We start from the raw sequence: 20,286 nt of genomic DNA on the forward strand, positions 1-20,286 counted from the left end.
TATGTATTCAATGACTATAATTTTGTCTAAAACTTGAGCACTCAACAGCTGGATAGAGACAAACTGAAGTGCACCTGTCTGAAAAGGTTAACTGGGAGCTGTCATGGTAATGTTGCTATGGATAAAGCACAGATGAGAACAGGCATCAGGAGGCCTCCAGAACAGATAAAAAGCTTTAATCCCATATTGATATATATAACCAGTATGAAAGCTCATCTGGAATAATGTGTACAGTTCTGGTCATCTGCTCAGGGAAGGTTAATTCAGCTGGCAACAGGTGCACCAGCAGGCTGTTTTGATGATGACAGGAACAGAGATTCTCTCTCGTGGGACGTGACTGAAGGAGCTTGGCTTGCTGGGTTCTGCAGTTGACAGCTGATAGTGTGTGTGATCCTTCTCCTCAGTTACATAAGGTGCATAAACACCAACAAGGGAGAAGAGATAAAGGACACTTTGTGGGTGCAATTAGAAAATGGAAAATTATTGTGCATAAATTGAGGTTGGAAATTAGGAAGCGAAAAAAGAGTGACGTTCTGGAGGAAAGCTCTAATGAGAGCAAGAAACATCACCACTTTGCAAACTGATGAAGTTTATGGCAGGGAAGATATGATGGCACTGCCTAAAGGGTTTTCCTACAGGAGGTAGGAAATAAATGGTAAGTTAAAGAAGCCTCCTTCTTGCTTTATGCAACCCCTAGAGCAAGAAGGGAAATAAAGAATAATTATTTCCAGCATTTTTTTCTAGACTCAAGAAATTCTGATCCTTGTGTTGAGACCCAATAACTGACTGATCTCCAGAAGGAAATCAGCTCTGATGTCTAATGACTGAAAGATGAGGAAAGGCTGCAGACATGGGAAAGGAGTCATTCTAGGTATAATGTGAGGGTCAACATAAAAATATATGATGATTCAGAAAGGCTAATTCTGAACTGTTTTCCAAATCTAGAAAGAGTCTGGTACACAACCTGTGGCTACATTCTACGCCAGAATGTGACCTTTTCCATGTTCAGAGAGTGATAACCATCTTCTTTGGCTACACCTGCATCAAAACATACCAGATGTGTCAGAAGAAATCCTTGCTCCCTGATGCCATGGTTCCAGTCCTTCTCAAAAGCCTCAGATCAGATGTGCCCCAAGGATTATATGCAAAAAATACACATGGAAATATGGGTGTGTGCAGGCACACCCACCTACACATGGGATACTGCTCATAAAAATGTACCATCTGCTTATTTAAGAGTTTCAAATGTTCCAAGTTTTGATGAAGAACTGTATAATGACTCCAAATGGGAATCAAGAGGATCCTACCTATGCAAACTAACCAACAAGCAGAAATTATCTTTGTAACCTACTGAACAGCCTGGGAAAACAAACAAGCAAGCAAACACTGTTTCTGTGAATCTGAAAGAAATTTCTTTCTAACAGATTTGAAAAAAAAAAGCCCAGAAAGAGGAAGGAAGATCTTTAAAAGTGAAATTACAAGTAAACAAGGACAGAGAAAGAAAAGCAAAAAAACAGCTTCCTGAAAATGGATGGGAAAGGCCACCTAGAAATGCACAGCACTGGAATTTCCAGCATTTGACCAGCCACCACCACAGTCCCAACTTTCACCTGTCTCAGCCACCTGGACAATTTCTTTTATCACAATTAGAAAAAACAGACCCTCACTGGGGGAGTTCTGAACGGATTTGTCACCATCCCTGCAGGTTCCAAGCACAGTTCCCACGGTGAGTTCCCTTCGCAGCACAGGCTCCTCCTCAGCTCTCCCCAGGGCTCAGGGAGCACACGGCTCTCCAGAGGCTTCAGCTGCTGCAACTCTGGGACTTTGCTGACCTGCCTTTTAAAATAGTGGGAGTAGCTTCCGCTGCTGCCCCAGCAGTGCTTTTAGGAGCCCAGAGCATGCCAAAACCCTGCTTGCCCTTGCATATAACTCGAGTAACAAAAGCGCAGCTGTACTCACTTGAAGGCAGGGCGATGCTTTCCCACCCCTTATTTAACACTGGCTTATTTCCATCAGCCGTAACAACAGTGAATGGCAGGGAAGGGAAGTTTTATGGGGAGCCATAGGCTCACAATCCTCTTTGATTTTGCTTCAAGTGAGTCAAATTGGCTTCATCCACAACTGAAGGCAGTAAATGTACTGACACAGAAGTCTGGCAACAGACCTCATCCCAGGTAAACTCCTGAGGCCAAAGGGAGGCATATTATAGATGATTTTATATAGGGAAAGCTCCACACAGTGCAGAATCAGTAGAGTGGGCCAGGACATCTGCAGTGCTGAATTACCTACAGTGGTTGGCTTTAAGCATGATGGGTTTTTAGCTTACATATAAGACTAACCACTGAGCTGTACTTTCCAGCATGCAACAGTCTTGGGCAAATTAATTCTTAAATTTTTTCTTTCCAAGCCTCACATCAGAAATAATGATACTTCCAGGACAACACTAAATCAATCATTTCTCCTAAACATTTAGAAATTTGCAGAAGGAAGGACACGGAGGGGGGCAGTGCATTAGGGTTATTATGTTGGCTCTTCCTCAGGCTTTCTTTCGAGGAGAGTTTTAAAAGAAATGCTTGGATCAAATACTTGTTCAATAAAAACCTGGATATCCTCCAAGAGTCCACTTCTTTGGTGAGAGCAAATAAAACAGGTTTCCCAGTGTTTCAGGTGTAAGTGAAACCTTGAGTGCACAGGAGGTTGATATTAGAAGGCACACTTGTCTGGTAAGAGCTGCAAGAGGCTAAACTGAATACCATATGGATAACAAGATGAGACTGGGGGAAATCAGGATCTTGTATGTGTCCAAGAATTGACAGTTCAATGACTGGTGATACTTTACATTCCTGATCCAGATTAGTTAGGGCACTGATGTTACTGGGTTCACCAGGAAACAAGCCAGGGCCAGTGCAGGCAGGCAAAGTGCTACAGAGGAAATTGAGTTTACCTGAGATGAACAAAACCATATTTTCTCCAGACACAGAGAAGTAAACTTTTGTTTTTCATTCAGGATCTCACAACAGTTTCCTTCAGAAAAAGAATTTAAACTCTGTTCCACGCTTGGCATTTTTTGGAAAAGTCCTCCAGCTGAAGTAACTTCCTTGAATTCCAGCATAAATGTTCCTAGCACTGCTAAATACCAGCAAAGCACTTAGTGATCACTGCCCCAGATATCTACTACAGATATCTGTATGTCAGTCATGTATGACAAAACATAACTCCTAAAGCACTTCAGGGCTTTTCATATGCAAAAGTTTGTATCAGCTCCACAGTTCACTCCACATACTCTGTTCCCAGCCAAGTAATGAACCAGCCAAAGGTCAGTGGAGTGAGAGCTTGGTTTGGGCTACACACTCTCTTCAAGATGAAGAACAAAGCCATCAGGGTGTCAGGGTCAAGACTGCCATGTTCACACTTCAGGGATATCCTCTTCCTCCTCAGCCCTGCCACATGGAAGGAGAAGCACAGCTGGATCCAAGATAAAGCCAGCTTGTGGTTAGGAGGTTACACTGTTGCTCAGTCTGGCTAAACTTGGCTTTAACCACCAAATCGACTGTGTATTTTTGGACTGGTGAGGAAATGAGATGTTCATGACCTGATTCAGAAACTAAAGCTTTGGACAAAGTTTTAGATGGATCTGTTAATGAATTACCAGCAATAGCTGAACTTATGTTTGACTGAATTTCCATGGTCAGCTTAATGAATACATGTACTTGGAAAAGACTTAGCTGAGATAAACATTTGGCCTCACTCTGCTTTGAAGTTATACATAAAATACAGAAATATGTTGCACCAGTTGCAGTTGCTTTACATGCAAATTCCCAACAATAAAAAGAGCAAGAAAATGTTAAGGCTTATGCCAGAACATATAATAAAATTTCCTTCCCAAGGCTATAAACTTCCTGTGAAGCCCAGCCAATGTGCCAGACCAAGAAATCCAACTCCAGCTCCAGCCATCAGCCATCCTGTCCCTCCACTGGTGTCACAGATTTTTTTCTGTGACCACAGAGCAGTTCAGTAAAGTGACACACCATCAGACTCACAGACAGCTGTGCTGAAAGGCCGGAGAAACAGAATATCCTAGAAAGAAAAATAGGAAATTTTAAGGCCTATTTTTAATTAATTGCCAGATGGAAATAACCAGATGGAAATAAACCTTTCTTGGAACTTCTGGAAGCTTCTCGGAAAAGTCAACCTTTCCCTCAAATTGGCCTTGTGTACAAATTAGGACAGATAAAAGAAGGGGTTTTTTCCTATTAATGAAATCATGATAAATTCTGAGATGATGCTTAGAAAAGAAAACAGCATTAACTAAATCACCATGATCATTCCAACAACTAAAAGATACAGGCAAATCTATGTACTACACATAAAACCCCTTCATGTATTATGGAAACATGCATAAAACAGTTTGAATTTACAAATTCTCAGCCTGAGCACAAAGGCATACTTTATTTAAATGGCTGTTATAAATCCATATTAAGTACAGGACTTAGCTTGATAACTGTCTCTTCATCTCATATTGTTACCAAGCCTCTATATAAACAAAATATGGGCTGTCAGATTTCTCTTTGGCCTTTTTGTATTTTGTCTCTACAACGGGGATGTGAAAGAGAAAGGCTGAATGTATTTATTCTGGTCTGGGCATCTGGCCAAAAGTAAAAGAGATATTTTAGGTTTCCTGGCTCACAGTGAGTTCAGCCTCTTACCTGCCTCCCCATTTTAGACCACAGCTACAGAATTAAAGCTGTAACACAATCAGAATAGCAGAGAGGGTGCATCATAGCATTAGCCATAAATATTACCACTGTACCCTGGTTTCACTCGCCCATCTCCATCACAGCTCTCTTATGTCAGACACTTTGCACAATCCTCTCACATGTGGTAAGACTTGTGGTAAGCAGAACTGTAAAATTTGTCTGCAAGGAGAGAAAGGTCTCAGCAGAACAACTAGAAGAAACCTGGTTGTCAAATGGAATTTTTGCAAAATCAAAACCAAAAATACTGATATTTTGGTATCAATTCATGACTTTCTGGTACATCATATTTTGCTCATTTATATTTTATAAACCCATAAGCTTTAGGTGGTTCCTTCTTCCCATCCCTCTAAGCTGCACAGAGCCATAATGAAATCCTAACACTTCCATCCCGTGTAGAAAGAGCTTCTCCAGTTCCAGCCCCACTGTCCATAGCAGCTCCAGTGACAGGGAAAATGCTCCTGGTAAGGCAAGTAACACCAGAATGGCACTCAGCAGATCTAGTGGTGAGCAGCTCAGAAAGCTGCTCAGAAATCCTCCTCCAGCAGGTTTAGCTGCTCTATGCTCTGCACTGCACATGTTACCTAAGCCATATAAAATAATTTTTAAATCCCCTAAAATGCTAACTGTGGGTATTCTCCATGAAATAGCAGGAACCTTGTGGCACACATTAGCATTAAGTACCCCAGCTGTGAGCAAAGTCACCAAAATTCTGAAAAACAAGATATTCAGCCCTAAAGCTTGCCCATGTCTCAGGAAAGTAAACCAATCTAAAAATCCTTTCCATAAAGACCCAATATGTAATTCTGTGAACCTGATTTTTGTTCTTCATATTTTGTAGTAGGTTTGGGAAACTCTAGAGATAGCAGCTACTGCTTTTGGCTCGGGGAATACAGCTCAGGGAATATTCACAGAATCACAGAACAGGTCAGGTACCACAGAGGGACATCTGGTCCAACCCCCCTGCTCAAGCAGGGTCATCCCAGAGCACATGGCACAGAATTATGTCCAGACAGTTCTGGAATATCTCCAGCAAGGGAGACTCCACATCCTCTCCGGACAATCTGTCCCAATGTGTCGTCACCTGCACAACAAAGAAGTTTAAATAAAGAATTATTACTTATGTGGAGGTTACAGTGGCTTTTGGAAATCACAGGATTACAAAAGTAGGAACACATAATAAAGACGAATCTGATGTAAAAAGTGGAAGATTGGGAAGAAGGTGGAGAAACTGAGATCTTTTGGCAACCTGCTCAGAATCAGCCTTAGTCAGCAAAGATGTTCAGGAGATTACTGTGAAATGAAGTTCCCAACCCAGGGCCAGGAAGTCAGATTTCCACACTACAATGGTAAATATTTTCAGTGGTAATTGCTGGGAGGCCAATCCTGCATGTCAAAACTGAAATGCCACAATGGACTGTTGTGATGAATTTCATAGGATGAACTCAATTTTCACTCTGACCCATGATCAGTCTTTACAGCTGTCCTTGTGATAACTTTCACAGTACTGAGTTTATTTTTAACTAAAAAGGGATCAATCTAACTGTTTGGATAAAACCATGCTATCTTTCTGCTTTGTCACTTTTCTGCAATGCTATCAGCAATCATATTTCTACTGTTAAATAGTTTTCCATCTCCCTCTTTCCATTTAAAGCACACTTTGGCATAATCAGAGTGCTTTTCAATCAGTCCCAGTAAGAACAAGTATCTATCTCGGAGAAAAAGCAATTGCATTGGCATGGTCAAGTTACTAATGACAGATCCATTATATAATCAACAAATTGGTGTTTCTGATGGCTATTCCCTTTCCTCCTGCCTCTACAATGGCTCTCAGCTCAGTCAGACATTTGCAATTCATTTAGGAAATGGATAAAGTAAGCATTTGGATTTTCACCAGTTGTGTTGCATTATGCTGATTACTAATTGCAGCTGTTGCATCTCACTGCAGAAATATCTGCTTTTCAACATAGGTAGGACGATCCTTCAGGCACACATGAACATGCAAGTGCCCTGCGCATCACTTGTGTTTTCTGCTTCCTTGATGTAAAAAACCTTTCCATCTCGAGGGGATGAGGAAGCCCAGCATAGGTTGGTAGCTTACCTGTGTACAAAAATTTCCATTGTCTAGTGAAACATTAATCTACTAATTTTACTTTATGAATCTCACTAAATTTACTAACTTCATTTTCAGTTGATTCCATATAGCTCCCATTCTGTGGGGTAAATGTGCTATTTTCAGGCTCATCCTACCAAATGGTCATCTCTTCATCACTGTCTTTACCTGTTGTGTTTCTGTGTTTAACAAAATTACATTACAGATATTTCTGCATGACAGTTCTTGAGAGGAAATTCTATTTTGTCATTATGGATAATCCCCCCCCCCCCCTCAAATCCAAATATGCCATTTTATTTTACTTATTTTATACAGTTGATCTGGAAATCACTCCACCCTGCTTTGGATTAGAGTACACAGTATGGAAGAGAGTCACTTAGATATTTAACTCCACCAGGATATATTTTGAAATGCCACTTCCATGTTACATGAATAATTAGGTAATTAAAAGTTTTCCATTGCCAATATTTAGGCAATATCAAATAACCAAACAAAAAGTAACAGACAATTTCAAGCTACCTCAGCAGTAAAATGCAACTACCTGTTACAATTTAAGGTTGCTGAAGTTCATAACCCCAAATAGCCAAAAAAGTCTCAAGAGGTAAATAAATAAAAAAATAAACTTTCTAAAATTATCTGGCAGGGGCAGACTAAAGCAGAAGATTCCTGTCGTGGGAGTTCTCCTGTGCTACATTTACATTCCCAATAAGCAAGTCCAGGCATATTTGTTTTTACACAGTTGTTTCCACACCAAGACACATTTCCATTCCCCCCTCCCTTCTTCTGCTTTTGTGTTCCATCGTCCACATCAACAATTAGTGGAAATGCCTGGCTGTGCCTGCTCACATTGTTCCCAGAATTTTCTCTCCCCCAGTGAGCTCTGAAGACCATGCATTATTTGACATGACATGACTTGGAGGCCTTCTACAGCAATGGCTGTATGCAGGGAAGCAGACAGAGGCAAGGAAGAAGTCAGTCCTGGTTACATCTGGCACAGTAGGATGCAAGTCACTATGTGTTAATCCCTTAGCACAATAACCCAGGTGATTGAACTTTAAATTACTTAAGTCTTGTAAACCAAAAACCACCAGAAATCAAAACAGCCTAAAGGTCAGGCTCATTGCTCTGTTTGTTTTGTGACATGAAAACATAGGATATTCATAACATGGGGTTTTCCCTTGAAATAATTAAACACCGATTGTATTTTCTATCACAGCTCATTTCTCTGCTACATGAGCAATTTGCCAGCTTGCCTATACACACTGAATGTATTCAGTTCAGAGCAAACAGCTGCACACAGGGCAGCTTCCCTCCACACACACAGCCTCTTCTCATCACAGAATCACAAAATATGCTGAGTTGGAAGGGACCCACAAGGATCATCAAGCCCAACTCCTGGCCCTGTACAGGACCATCCCAAGAGTCACATCGTGTGTGAACAAGAGCATTGTCCAAACACTTCTTGAACTCTGTCAGATTTGGTGCTGTGACCACTGCCCTGGGGAGCCTGTTCGGTGCCCAACCACCCCGTGGGTGAAGAACCTTTTTTAATATCCACCCTTAAACCTCCCCTGACACAACTTCAGGCCATTCCCTCAGGTTCTGTCACTGTCACCACAGATCAGTTTCTGCCCCTTCCCCTCACAAGGAAGTTGCAACTGCAGTGAGGTCTTGCCTCAGTCTCCTCCAGGCTGAACAGACCAAGTGCCTTCAGCCACTCCTCACATGGCTTCTCCTCAAGACTCCTTCATAATCTTTGTTGCCTTCCTTTGGGTGGTCTCTAATGTTTTAATGTCTTTCTTGTCATGTGGTTCCCAAAACTGTCCCCAGGACTCAAGGTGAGGCCGTCCCAGCCCAGAGCAGAGCGGGATAATCCCTCCCTGCCCAGCTGGCAATGCTGGGCCAGATGCCCCCCATGACTCTGTTGCCCTCCTGGCTCCAGGGCACTGCTGACTCCCATTCAGCTTGCCAGTGACCAGGAGCCCCAGGTCCCTTTCTGTGGCACTGCTTTCCAGCCTCTCACCCCGTACATCCAGTGCTGCCCCACCCAAGGTGCAGAATCCAGCACTTTCTCTTGTTGAATTCCATGCGGTCGGTAAGGACTTGTGCCCTTATCTGTTTTTTAAATTAACCTAGGCAGGTACACAGAACATTCAAGACCATAAAACACAAAGGAACCTATTGCCCTCTGAAAATGAACTTTCAGAAATATATGGAGTGCATTAGTTAGTATCTTCTCTCACTTTGTTGCTGAAGTTGAGAAGTTCGATTTTACCATTCCTCCAAGAGAAGGTGATTGATCCCCAGACACGTCCCCAGATTTCAGCCTGTGTGTCCCAACTCTCATCCATTAAAGTGCATATAGTGATCAATGCCATTATCTTACATCCTTTGCTGTTACATGTGTGCCTCTTCCTTGGTTACTTCAACCCAAATCTGCTTCATAGCCATGCTGACTAAAAGTTTTATATGGATTATTGGAGTCAAATATACTTTTTTAATTTTTAAACATTTATGTTTGAAAGTAAATTTGAAATAACTACTCACATAGAGTCTGAACACATTAAATGCCTACAGTAGCTCACAAAACCTTTGAAGTTTACCCAGGTAAAAAATATATAAACAAAAAAACCTCTCACGATTTTAAATGATTTCTCAAGTTACATTGAAAAGAAATTTCTTTCTGAAGTCTTTATCACATGTAATACTTGGTCCCTCTCAGTCAAACGTAAGACAAACAAACACTGACTTTGTTATGTGTCACAACAGATTGCAATGCACCAAGTATCAGTATTAGTTTCAGTCTTTATCATCAGGAGAGCAGCTGCTATTTATCTCTTCCCAAATTACTTCCTAGTATTACTTTCAATCTCTGTTCCATTGAACTAAAAACCAATTTCTGTTTTGTTTGGGTGTGTTTTTTGTGTGTTTTGTTGTTGTTGTATTTTTTGTTTGTTTCTTTATTTTTTCCATTTTAGCTATCAGGCACAAGAGAATGTTACTGGAAGTGGAAAAGTAGGGAAGTGGCTTGTTTGTAATGCAGGTATAAATAGCAAAGAGGGAAGAATGGCATCTTGAACGTTTGAAAGATGTAAAGCTTAATTTTCAAATGTAATTAAGGATATCCTGATGCAAATGGACTGGCAGGATCTTCAAATACTGTAAAAGAACCTAAGATGCCTAAATTCCTTTTAAAATCACATCTCTTTGAGCTACTAGCCTTCTTAGCGCCTATTTTCTTCTCTCAAGGCTTAATCCTGTGAATGGCATTTTAAATAAACTTGAGTCATCTGTTTGCAGATTTTTGGACCTGAGACTACAGACAGATGGGCATCAAAGCAAGTGATTTACCAAGGCTTACCAAGTCACCACTCGTTTTATCTGACAATGAAAATAAAACAGATTGGCTAAGCAGAAAGGCATTGTAATGCTTTGTTCAGCATTGCAGGAGGATGGGAAGATGCACACAGTTGGGAAATCCAGCTGGGGAACAGCAGCTTCCCTTGCCTTGGTAAATGGCTGAGGTCCACCAGGATAGCTGAGGAACACTGGGTGAAGAACAGTTTTGTCTGACTAAGTAATGGAGATGAGCCCAATCCTGTGCATGGTTAAGTAAGACACTTCCTCTTTTACTGACTCCAGTGTTTTACAGCTGAAAATCAGAAGAGTTGCATTAACAGCAACTTTTACATGACATGTCCACAGATCTGCAGCAGTGAAAAGAGACAGAACTCTTAGTACAACACAGAAAAAAAGGAATTCAAGTAATTGTACTTTTTGAATTACTGGATTTGCTTTAGAAAGAAAAATGCTGGCATGTACTTTCCTGCCTCTGCACAGCTTAAAGCATGTAGAGTCATTCTAAAACACATAAAAATATAAAGAAAATGTACAATTAATCATCATCCAACTAAAAGAAGTCTCAAATTAGTATTTACCTTGAATATTGACTACTAAATAAAGAGCAAAGGGAACAGCTGAATAACATCTTCTACCTCCCATTCTTTTCAGGCTCCAAATTTTATGTTTACAAATAATGTTGGCTCAACTTTTCAATTGGCAGAATTTCTCCATTTTCCCATAAAAATGTAGAGTTGATCTAGGGCTGGTGGAAGGAGTATCAAAGAACGGTGCTGAGACCATGCTGGTAATTCTCTTTCCTGCTCTAGCTGGCAGCAGCAGTAGAGAATGTCCAGCTCCAGCAACTGCAAGGACAAGCCAGTGGAATTCAGGAAAGGAGACAGAATGCCTGCAAACTCTTTGGAGACTGCTGTAAATTGAACATGGCTGATAAAAGCTGTTTCAGATGTACCCAAACACCATTTTTTTTTTTTGACAATGTAGATGACTACATGTGAAAATACTGTAGATGCCTTGTTTCAAGAATTCTACAACTGATGTGCCACCAGCTATACAGAAAATTAAAGACTAATATTGCACAGCTTTCAACAACCACATGAACCACATGGAGGATGTGATAATTAGGCACACTCATTGGTACCACATTTGATGCTGGAAATCAAAATAGTCTCCTCTAATTTATCTTATATCCTCAATCTTTGGTCTTCCTGATCAGGCTGCCAAGAGTTCTGATAGTTTTATTTTAAGACCTGGCATGACTGTCTGTAGACTTTAGACTGGAATCCTTTAACTTCACACATATTTTCAAAAAGCAAAAGGAAAAATACTTCCCATGACTGCTGCCTTGGGTTAATGTTATACATGGATCTGACTTAGGTTGAGCTTGTACATGGATCCTTATGGAACAAATACCATAGCATGAAGGTTTGGCTTATGCTTAAGGTAAGGGAACTGGGTCTAAAAACTTGAGTAGTCCAACTGTCACATTCCTATTCAATTGGGAAAAGTTGCTTTAACTCCAGCCATCTCCTTGAATATCAGCACTACAGGGATGAAGTTGTTTCTTCACACCTCCTCCAGCCAATACAATCTGTCAAGGCTTTAAATTCTTCAGAGAATTCGTCTTTACTAACATATGTACAGACATCTAACAGCATTCAGTCATGGATGGAAAGAAGATCCCACAAGATGTTTTGGTGTTTCAGTGTGGCACACTGACACTTTAGAAGTTCATTTTTTATGGACCTCAAGGCTCAGCCATTCATCAATGCACAGCTTACACCTCCTCAGCCCTCAGGCCATACAGCAGATAGAGACTCAGATTGCTGAGGATTTAGTGCTCTTATCCTTGAACTGTCTTTCCTCTTACTTCTTGGTTTAGATCACACTTCCAACACGTGAGTAATACTCAGTAACAGCAAATACCCCCCTAATGAATTTATGCAAAAGGAATGACAACACATGATGAAAACCACATTCCAGAAGATGCAGTGATCTAGTGAGGAGCTGGCAAACTCATACACAGCATGGTAACACTGACTAAGCACCTTTTTTTACCTCTCCCTTACTCTTCCTGCCTTTCTCAAGTCTTGTTGAGACTATTGTGCCTCCAATTTTGATACTCATCTCAGAGAATCCTTTTCCCAGAAGTCTCTACACTCCTAGCCAAATTCAATTTCACTTGTCAGACTGGCTCTATACTTTTGGAACAAGATCCAACCAACTGTGGAGTTCAATTCCATGTGCCTGTGGAGTGGCCAAATATAGTCTGTTTCCAGGAACTTTCACTTGCCCAAATGTGTTCTGTCAGAGCAGTGAAACTAGGGAGTTTCCATCCTTGGGGAAATTCAAAATCTGATGGGGCAGAGTCCTGAGCAACCTGCTCTAGTTGACCACTGGGTCAGCAATAACACCTGGACTAGACAACCTACAGATCTCTCTTCCAACATCAACAATTCCATGATTCTGTAAAAACACCTGTTTGCACTTAAGACTTTTTAAAGGCCACATGGCCAAAAGCAAAGCAACACAGGCCTAGCAAACACATTAAATGCACACCTACTTAAAGGCATAGAACAGGCCTGTATCAGTGGAAATTTGTCAAGGATTAGGGGTAGGTAGCCTTAATAGAGTCATTGTGACACACTTGAGCAATCTACACAACTCCCCTTTTCAGATTTCCATGTAGTACCATCAAAATAAGTGGCAAGAAGGTAACAATCCATTTCTTTCACTAGACAGGCAACAGGCAATGCTTATGGCATCTGTTCAGTCCACATTCCTAAACCTATCCCATTTCTATAGAGAGCTTGTCTTCACGGAAAAGTTTCTTCATGCTTGGACTCAGATTTTACCCCTAATCCAGCTCACCAAGTACTGATTTCTCCAATTCCATGGAAAACACGTTTCCAACCTCTTCTAAAGGAATCAACATGTGTGCAGCTTCCACAAACCAGACCCAAACTTCAGTTGTTCATAAAAGACCCCTGGTAAGCCCACAACTGAGCAGGAGAGTCCCGTGTTTTGTCATATTATCAGGAAGCACCCCAGCCACTCAGAGAGGTTTGCTTTCTTCAGCTTGCAGAAGCAGAGTATTTTCTTATTTTCATTGTTCCAGCAGCGTTACTGACATGAAAAGTTGAGTGAAAATTGCACAATGGCTGTTGTACATAAATGATGATAAAGACTTCAGAACATGGCAGACAATGCTGATAATGCACACACTTCCTCCTAATGAATCCCCAGATGTGTGAGCTCTCCAGCAGCTTAAAAAATGCATATAGCTCTCTCAGCCTGGTCACAAAAATAGATTAAGTCTTCAGTTTATGACATAGGTTCTGTTTTTGGAGCAGAAGATCACAGGCACCCTTTCAATAATGACCATAAGGTCTGAAGAGTCACAGTGTGGGAAATAAATGACAACCATGAAACTCACACTGCAATGCATTTGCTCTGCATCCCACAGGGTCACGCCTACATAATGTAATTTACTGTCAAGCTAAATTTTACGAAAATTTGAAGGATGTTATCAACCATTCTATGAATCTTTAATGTCAAAAACTGAAGTACAGCGTGATGTTTCTGTGTAAATAATGCTTTCATGCTTTAAAGGCTTCATATGCAAACAACTTGAGAGAGACAGTATTACAGAAGCAAACGCTGAACTGAAGCATTATACTCCAGTTTCTACAACTACATAAAGAGTAAACACAAAAATCATTCTGCATACATTTGTGTTTTAGCTCACTGCTGGTATGAGAAATAGTTCAGTAGCAGCACAGCACTGTATCACCACACCAAAAATAATATTTTATATTTATTGATGGCATCGTGTATTCATGTGGGTACATAAGTTTTCCTTCTCAAAAGAAAAACCACACTCCATTCAAGATTTGAATCTTTTGCTTTTAGCCTTTGAAGACATGCACAGGTCTCCCTGTTTTTGAGACTGTAACACTTTCTCCAGTGTATCTACAGTGCAAACAACAGTAGAAAATTGAGACAGCAGCCCCCTGCAACCAGATCAGACTCTGGAGCCAATTCCCAAAGCCTGGTGATCAGTCTAGGGTAAAATAGCCCACATTGTGACATTCCTTGTCTGCTGTGGATGTCTTCCTTGATGCTTCATTTCTCTTGTAACCAACTTTGCTCTTTCATTATTCCCCGTGCATGGGATGCCTTTTGACAGAAATTCAGCTTTTATTCAAAGGGATGAGAATTACATGTGTTTCTTCAATCAACATGAATGTCCATAATTTGGGCAACTAATTCTGACTCAGTTTTGCCTGCTTTCTTCTCCCATTAGCTCTGACAAGCCAGCACCTGGGCACACCAACCTACTTCCATGACTGTCCATATATCATCAACAAAATGAGGGTTAAATTCTGGATTCAGTCACATGTAAGTAGCTCCCCTGAATTTAATGTGGTGAAGTTGAGCATAAGCTGAACAGGAGCTGTTCACAGGGTCTGTGAACAGGAGCTGGAACCTCCCAGATGGAGATCACTACTCCCCATTTCACTCCTGATCCCTCTGGAGCATGACTTTTCTTCTGTTTCACCAATTCCCAATACAAGCACAGTGTAAACTTCCCTGAGCCCAAAAGTCTCACCATCCACATTTCTGTGAGGACTTCCACCTTCATAACTTATTTCTCCAAGGAAATTCACATTCCTCTGAGCCCACATTCCTCACAGGCTCAGGTATAAATAAAGGAGGTTGGGTGAGACCCTCCAGGAGCAGAATCTAAAACCAGGAAAAGTAGTATTTTGTAAGACATAGCACGTTTCTATATACTGATGGTCTGTTTCTCTTATGCTTTAGAACCAAGAAGACTAATGCTTCCTTAATTGCAGTGGCAGCTATTATGATTGTAAACACGAATCCTTTCTTTTATCCTTCAGATAATTTAAAGAACCATCTCAACACTCCTGAGCAAATACCTCCTGCCCTTTCCTGTCTTAATATATCAGCTCTTGAGGGAGGAATCCAAATTTAAACTTCAAGGCCATAGAGGCTCAGAACAACTCAGAGCCTGCCCTGGGAGAGCAAGAGGGAGAACAGTTGATTTAATTTTAGGGAAACATTTCTCTCTCCTCTGTCTCTCTCTCCCTTCACCTCCTCTTCCCAAGAAAACAAACATTTCTTTCATTCCTAGATCACATTGGAAGCTGATTTCTTTTCACCTTTGAAAGGATTCACTAGATTATTCCCCATCTGCAGCTTCCTAAAGCGACTCCTAGACTGAAGTGCTGTTCTTATCAGCCCACCCTGCAATTACTGGGAGACAAGAAGCACCCTGCAAAAACTGTGACAGAACAAAATCATTTCACAGTGATTTATTAGGCATGCAGCCACTAATGACTTTGCAAGTGTGGAAAGCAAGATGGAGGGGGAGAGCCTGAGCCAACAGTAGCTGTCAGAACATCATTGTCATCTATTGGGTTAGAAATACTTAAGCCATCTGATGTTCAGCCTGGCATCCCGGCATAACACCAAGCCTGGAAACAGCAATAAATTTTGACATTGAGGAGTCTCTTCAAATCACAGAGGTTGACAAAGAAAAGGGAGAAACTGTGCAGAGATGTTTCTTTGTGTGGCATAGAAAATAAAGAACCCTGATCCTCAAGCACATCCTTCTAGTGCATCGACTCTGCCATCAGGGCTGAAGTACCAGAGGCAAGAGCCACCTCATTGAACTGAAAGGTGTTTTGATTTTCATTCACAGATGTTGTTTTTGTGCTTATCGTGAAAAAACTTCTTTGTCCTTTTGAATAAAAAGTCACCTTGCGATGTAGTTGGGAAAAATCCAAGGAAGTGCCAAGCTCCTGCAATTCCCACCTGCTGGGAGCAGCATGTGCTTGGCACCTGGCATAGTGAAGCTCTTGAGAAAGGTTTTGCCCTCAGTTGTGCTCATGTAAATACAACATAACTTTGCTAGCACTGACTGAACCATCCCAGATGAAATTAAAAGTAAACAAGAGCAGATTTTTTTTTTTTTCTCAGCACCGGGGGCCTACAATGGCACCATTAACATTAGAACAGATCGATTTTGCAAGATGACAAAAGAACATTCTGATCTCACTGCTGTGAGCTCCTACTCAGCAGACAATTGCATCCCATCCCAGAATAGAGTTTTAAAAATGTTCAAAGCAATGTGCAAGCATTAACTTCTAATGGCTTAAAAAGGAATTTTATAATGCTAATGTCTTCATATTACAGCTATGATGCATCTAGAGAGCAAAGGTTTCTATTTAAATCTGTAGCAGCTTTCAAAGATATTTGGACCAGAAATTTCCATTTAGGCATCTCTAATTTCAAGACTTCTGAATGTGCTGCTGGGACAAACAGGGGTTGATATGACCTTTACAAAGGCTCCTGCAATTATATTCTGGTCCATCTAAATTACTAGTTTAAGTCAGCTGTGTATGTACAAAGAAAACAACAACCAAACAAGAAGATGTTCCACCATCCCAGCCATTCAGCAAACGCTGCCCTGCCATGCTACAGAATACAGTGGCCCCTACTTTATTCTTGGCTACTGAACACAAGCTGAGAGCAGCGGGGAAAGCCAGCCTGCAGGAATTTAGTGATCCACCACCACTCCCAGAAGTACAGGCAGGGTACCACCCACCTGTGCTGAGGGAGACTGAGCACAGAAAGAAGGTGAAAATAGAGTGTTTCCAGATTTTTTGTATCATGTCTTATCCTTCCTTGAGAAAGGTGTACCTGAGAAATGCCCTGGAGTGTTGCAAGCCACAAACCTGCTTTCTTCAATTTATCTGTTTTTTCCCACTGTTACAGACAAACCCAAAACAATAGAACTATTTTGGGGAGGGAAGAAATGCATACAACTTTCTTTTCAGAAATCCTTATTATTCCACAATCTTCTAACCTAATTATAGTGTATTTTGCATCCTTCCTCCTTTTTTTTTCCCACAATATATATTATTTTTTCAAACAGCATTTCTGCATGACCAGTGTTTTAGGTCATGACCATGTTTTAGGTCAGCCTGCATCACAACAGTACCTCTCTGTACCATTGCTTTCTCTTTCAGAATGGACTCCTCTCTCCCCTCCTACTCAGGCCTTGTTAGTTCTTCTCTTGTTCCTAATTTGAAGATCCAAATGAGCATGAATTACGTGTCTCAGCAATAAACCTGATCTCACAGAAACACAAAGAAAAGGATGAACAAAATAAAAATTACTGTCTGGTGAAAGCTCCCTTGACAACTACAGCTACACTGACAGGCGCCACTGAAATAATAGGAATGATGCTTCAAAACAACAGCCAAGACAACGTTATGAAAGAGAAAAAAACCCAGTCTAAACAGATCTTTTCAAATGCAGATTCCTCTGTCAAGTAAGGAGAATGTGAAAAATGTTCTTTCTTATAGCACAGCCATGTTCAAACTCTGCCAGATTACAGAAAACCACTAAAAATATGAGTACAACCATGGGCTCAATAGTCCATTTGAGGAATGTTAGAATGATGCAGGATGAAAGAGAAGGGTCATATTTTGGGGATGGAGAGGGAGGATGGAAGGTGTTATCTCATTACCAAATCTTGAAGCTCTTCCAGCTGGGTGAACAACAAAACTTATGTTGACTTCAGTGTAACATCAGGCATTTGCAAGCTTTTGTATCTGAGTCACTACCATTACCCAGGTGACAAAGTGCATAGCAAAAAGCCAAGAGATGAAGAACATGAAAAATTATGACCCACTACTAAAAATGTTCGATCTAAGACAGAACTAAGGCAACATTCACAAAAAAGGTTGTCTATGGATGAGGGAGGAAATTAGGAAAAAAGCATTAGCATTCCTCTGTCAATAATGATTTAGTGCTAACGAGTTCCTTAAGTACTTTTTTTCGTGTTAGCTTCACACCATAAAAGGAGGAAAATTGTTCTAAGTTCCGATGTGGTCAGAGATATTTGGTGGTCGGCAGGTATTTCAAAAACACCAGGTGGATGCTGTAAAATCCTGCAACAACCACAGGAAACTCCAAAACTACCTATGGCTCCTCAGCAGGCAGAAAATGCAGCTCCTGAGAGCAGCAGTGGGGATCCAACTGCACAAGAGTTTCTGGCTAGACTGAGTCAGAGGTGGGGGGGCAGTGGAAAGAGATGGCAGAGACAATATTGCAGGCAGGGTGGGAAGGAATAATGAGCACAGGGGGAGTGGTGCTTTGGTGTGGTACATGTTATTTGCTGGTACTTTACATCCCTATTGTGAAGTACTACTGGCAACCTGGTAAAGTTTATTGCCTAAAATCTTCTGTCACAAATACATAGGCAACACCCGTGTTAGCAGAAACAGACCCTTTTCTTCTAGTACTCAATGCACTCTGAGCTCCAGAAGTTTGGCTTGGGCTCTTGGGCTTGTATTCCTCCCCAGAGAAAAATAAAATCTGCAGAAGAGTCATGTACTTTTCCTCCATTTTATTCCACACACTCGAGACACCTAATAAATTTACTTTGACTTCTTATTCTTTCCTAAAACAAGGGAAAAATCTTAGAACCACAAATATCTTTTTGCTCCTTGGTGGCCTGGCAGAGATACAGGTAGAACTGTTTCCCACTTTTATATAATGAGATTTAAAACCAACTAATAAACAAAACAAAACAAAAAAAACCCAAACAACAAAAACACCAAAAAACCCTAACACCAATAGGCAATAAAACAACAGACTGAACAAAAAAGATACAAGGACTTTGCCATTTCTTGCCAGAAGCACTGAAACCAAAAGTACATCAGGACTGTGAATAGAAAACTAATAGCTACACGGATCACAAGAACATCCTAATAGTAAAAAACCCAGTAATTTAAGTTTTGAAAGGCATGTAATTCTGAAGACGGAGCCAGTTAGCCTTTTAGTACTCCCTGGAAATAGAAACTTTTGATCTGTGGTTATTCTGTATCTATATCTAGAATTTCTTGCATGTTACTTTACAGTGGAATATACAGAACAGAGCTGGTGAACAGACTGCACGGCTCACTGGTTTGCTCCACTGTGAATACAACTGCCCTGCTCTTTCGGCAGTGACCAGACTGCTTGGATCCAAATCTGAGCGAGCTCTGGGTTCCCCAGCCCTGGGAAATTCAGAAGTGGATTAGTCTCGAGAGAGAGGGAAGAATTAGATTAAACGCTGGTTCAGCCACAGGCAGGGACAGTTCCCGGAGCCAAACCTGGGAATGTTGAGACCAGCGTTTGGGGGTGAGCAGACCTTTTGCTAGACCGTGCTGCGAGTCTGAGAGGGAGCTGGGTGAGACAAACTGAGCCAAACCCACAGCCCAGGGCACAGGAGCACTTGTAGAGCAGGGACTAAGAGTCACTTCTGAAACTGGGATAGTGAGGATACTCCTCCGTGCCACGGACACTGCAACCTGGGCTCCCAGCACTGCACGGGGCGCCAAGACCCCAATCCTAAGCCCACCCCAGATGTGGAGGACTCGCCTGTTGCAGGGGTGCACCCCCAGCCCAGCATGCCCCAAACTCCAGAGCTCGGCAGGAAACACCTCTCCTTGCCTTTCGCTGCGCTCCATGTCAGAGAAAAACATGCCTAAGCCACGCCAGCTGCCGAACGGGAGGAAGAGCGAGCAGCCACTTACGGGGATGTGCACTCGCAACATGAGTTTCTTGCGGCTGGAGCTTTTCCTGCTGCTGCTGCTGCTGGAGGCATCCTTCTTCTTGTCCATGGCAGTGCTGCCCATGCCTTCACCCAAGCGTGGTGCTGAGCGATGGATCTGGAGAGGGAGGCTCCTCTTCCACCTCTCCCCACCGTCCCACGGGCCGCAGTTACTCCAAGCTCTTTATTTTCTTTTTTCTTTTCTCTCTTTTTTTTTTTTTTTTTTCCCTTCCTAATGGCCTTAGGAAATTTTGGGGGGAGAGCAAGAGGAGGGGGGGAGAAAGAGAGAAGCCGAGGGAAGGGGAGGAGTTTCTCCAGCTCCGGTCTTTAAGGCCAGCAGCGAGGTGTCAGGGGGGACCTTCGCAAGAGCATGAGATGCCCTTACAGACGCTGCTCCCTTTCTCACTCTTCCGCCCTTTCAAAAATAT

At 41.6% G+C, this 20,286-nt stretch overlaps 1 protein-coding gene across 2 annotated transcripts in view; it reads right to left on the reverse strand.

Moving 5' to 3' along the window:
• Positions 1-20,286, reverse strand: part of PRKAG2 (protein kinase AMP-activated non-catalytic subunit gamma 2) — a 236,211-nt gene that overhangs the window by 190,327 nt on the left and 25,598 nt on the right. Inside the window, exon 1 of one of the 2 annotated variants that reach the window (XM_053991342.1) lies at positions 19,842-20,227. The exons of the other annotated variant lie outside the window; for it this stretch is intronic. Within the exon in view, the coding sequence (XP_053847317.1) occupies positions 19,842-19,943 (102 nt within the window). The 5' untranslated portion in view covers positions 19,944-20,227. Of the gene's footprint in view, positions 1-19,841; positions 20,228-20,286 lie in introns of those variants that run through there. 2 annotated transcript variants of the gene reach the window in all.

This window comes from Vidua macroura, chromosome 1 (assembly GCF_024509145.1).
Source record: "Vidua macroura isolate BioBank_ID:100142 chromosome 1, ASM2450914v1, whole genome shotgun sequence".
NCBI classification, from domain to species: domain Eukaryota; kingdom Metazoa; phylum Chordata; class Aves; order Passeriformes; family Viduidae; genus Vidua; species Vidua macroura.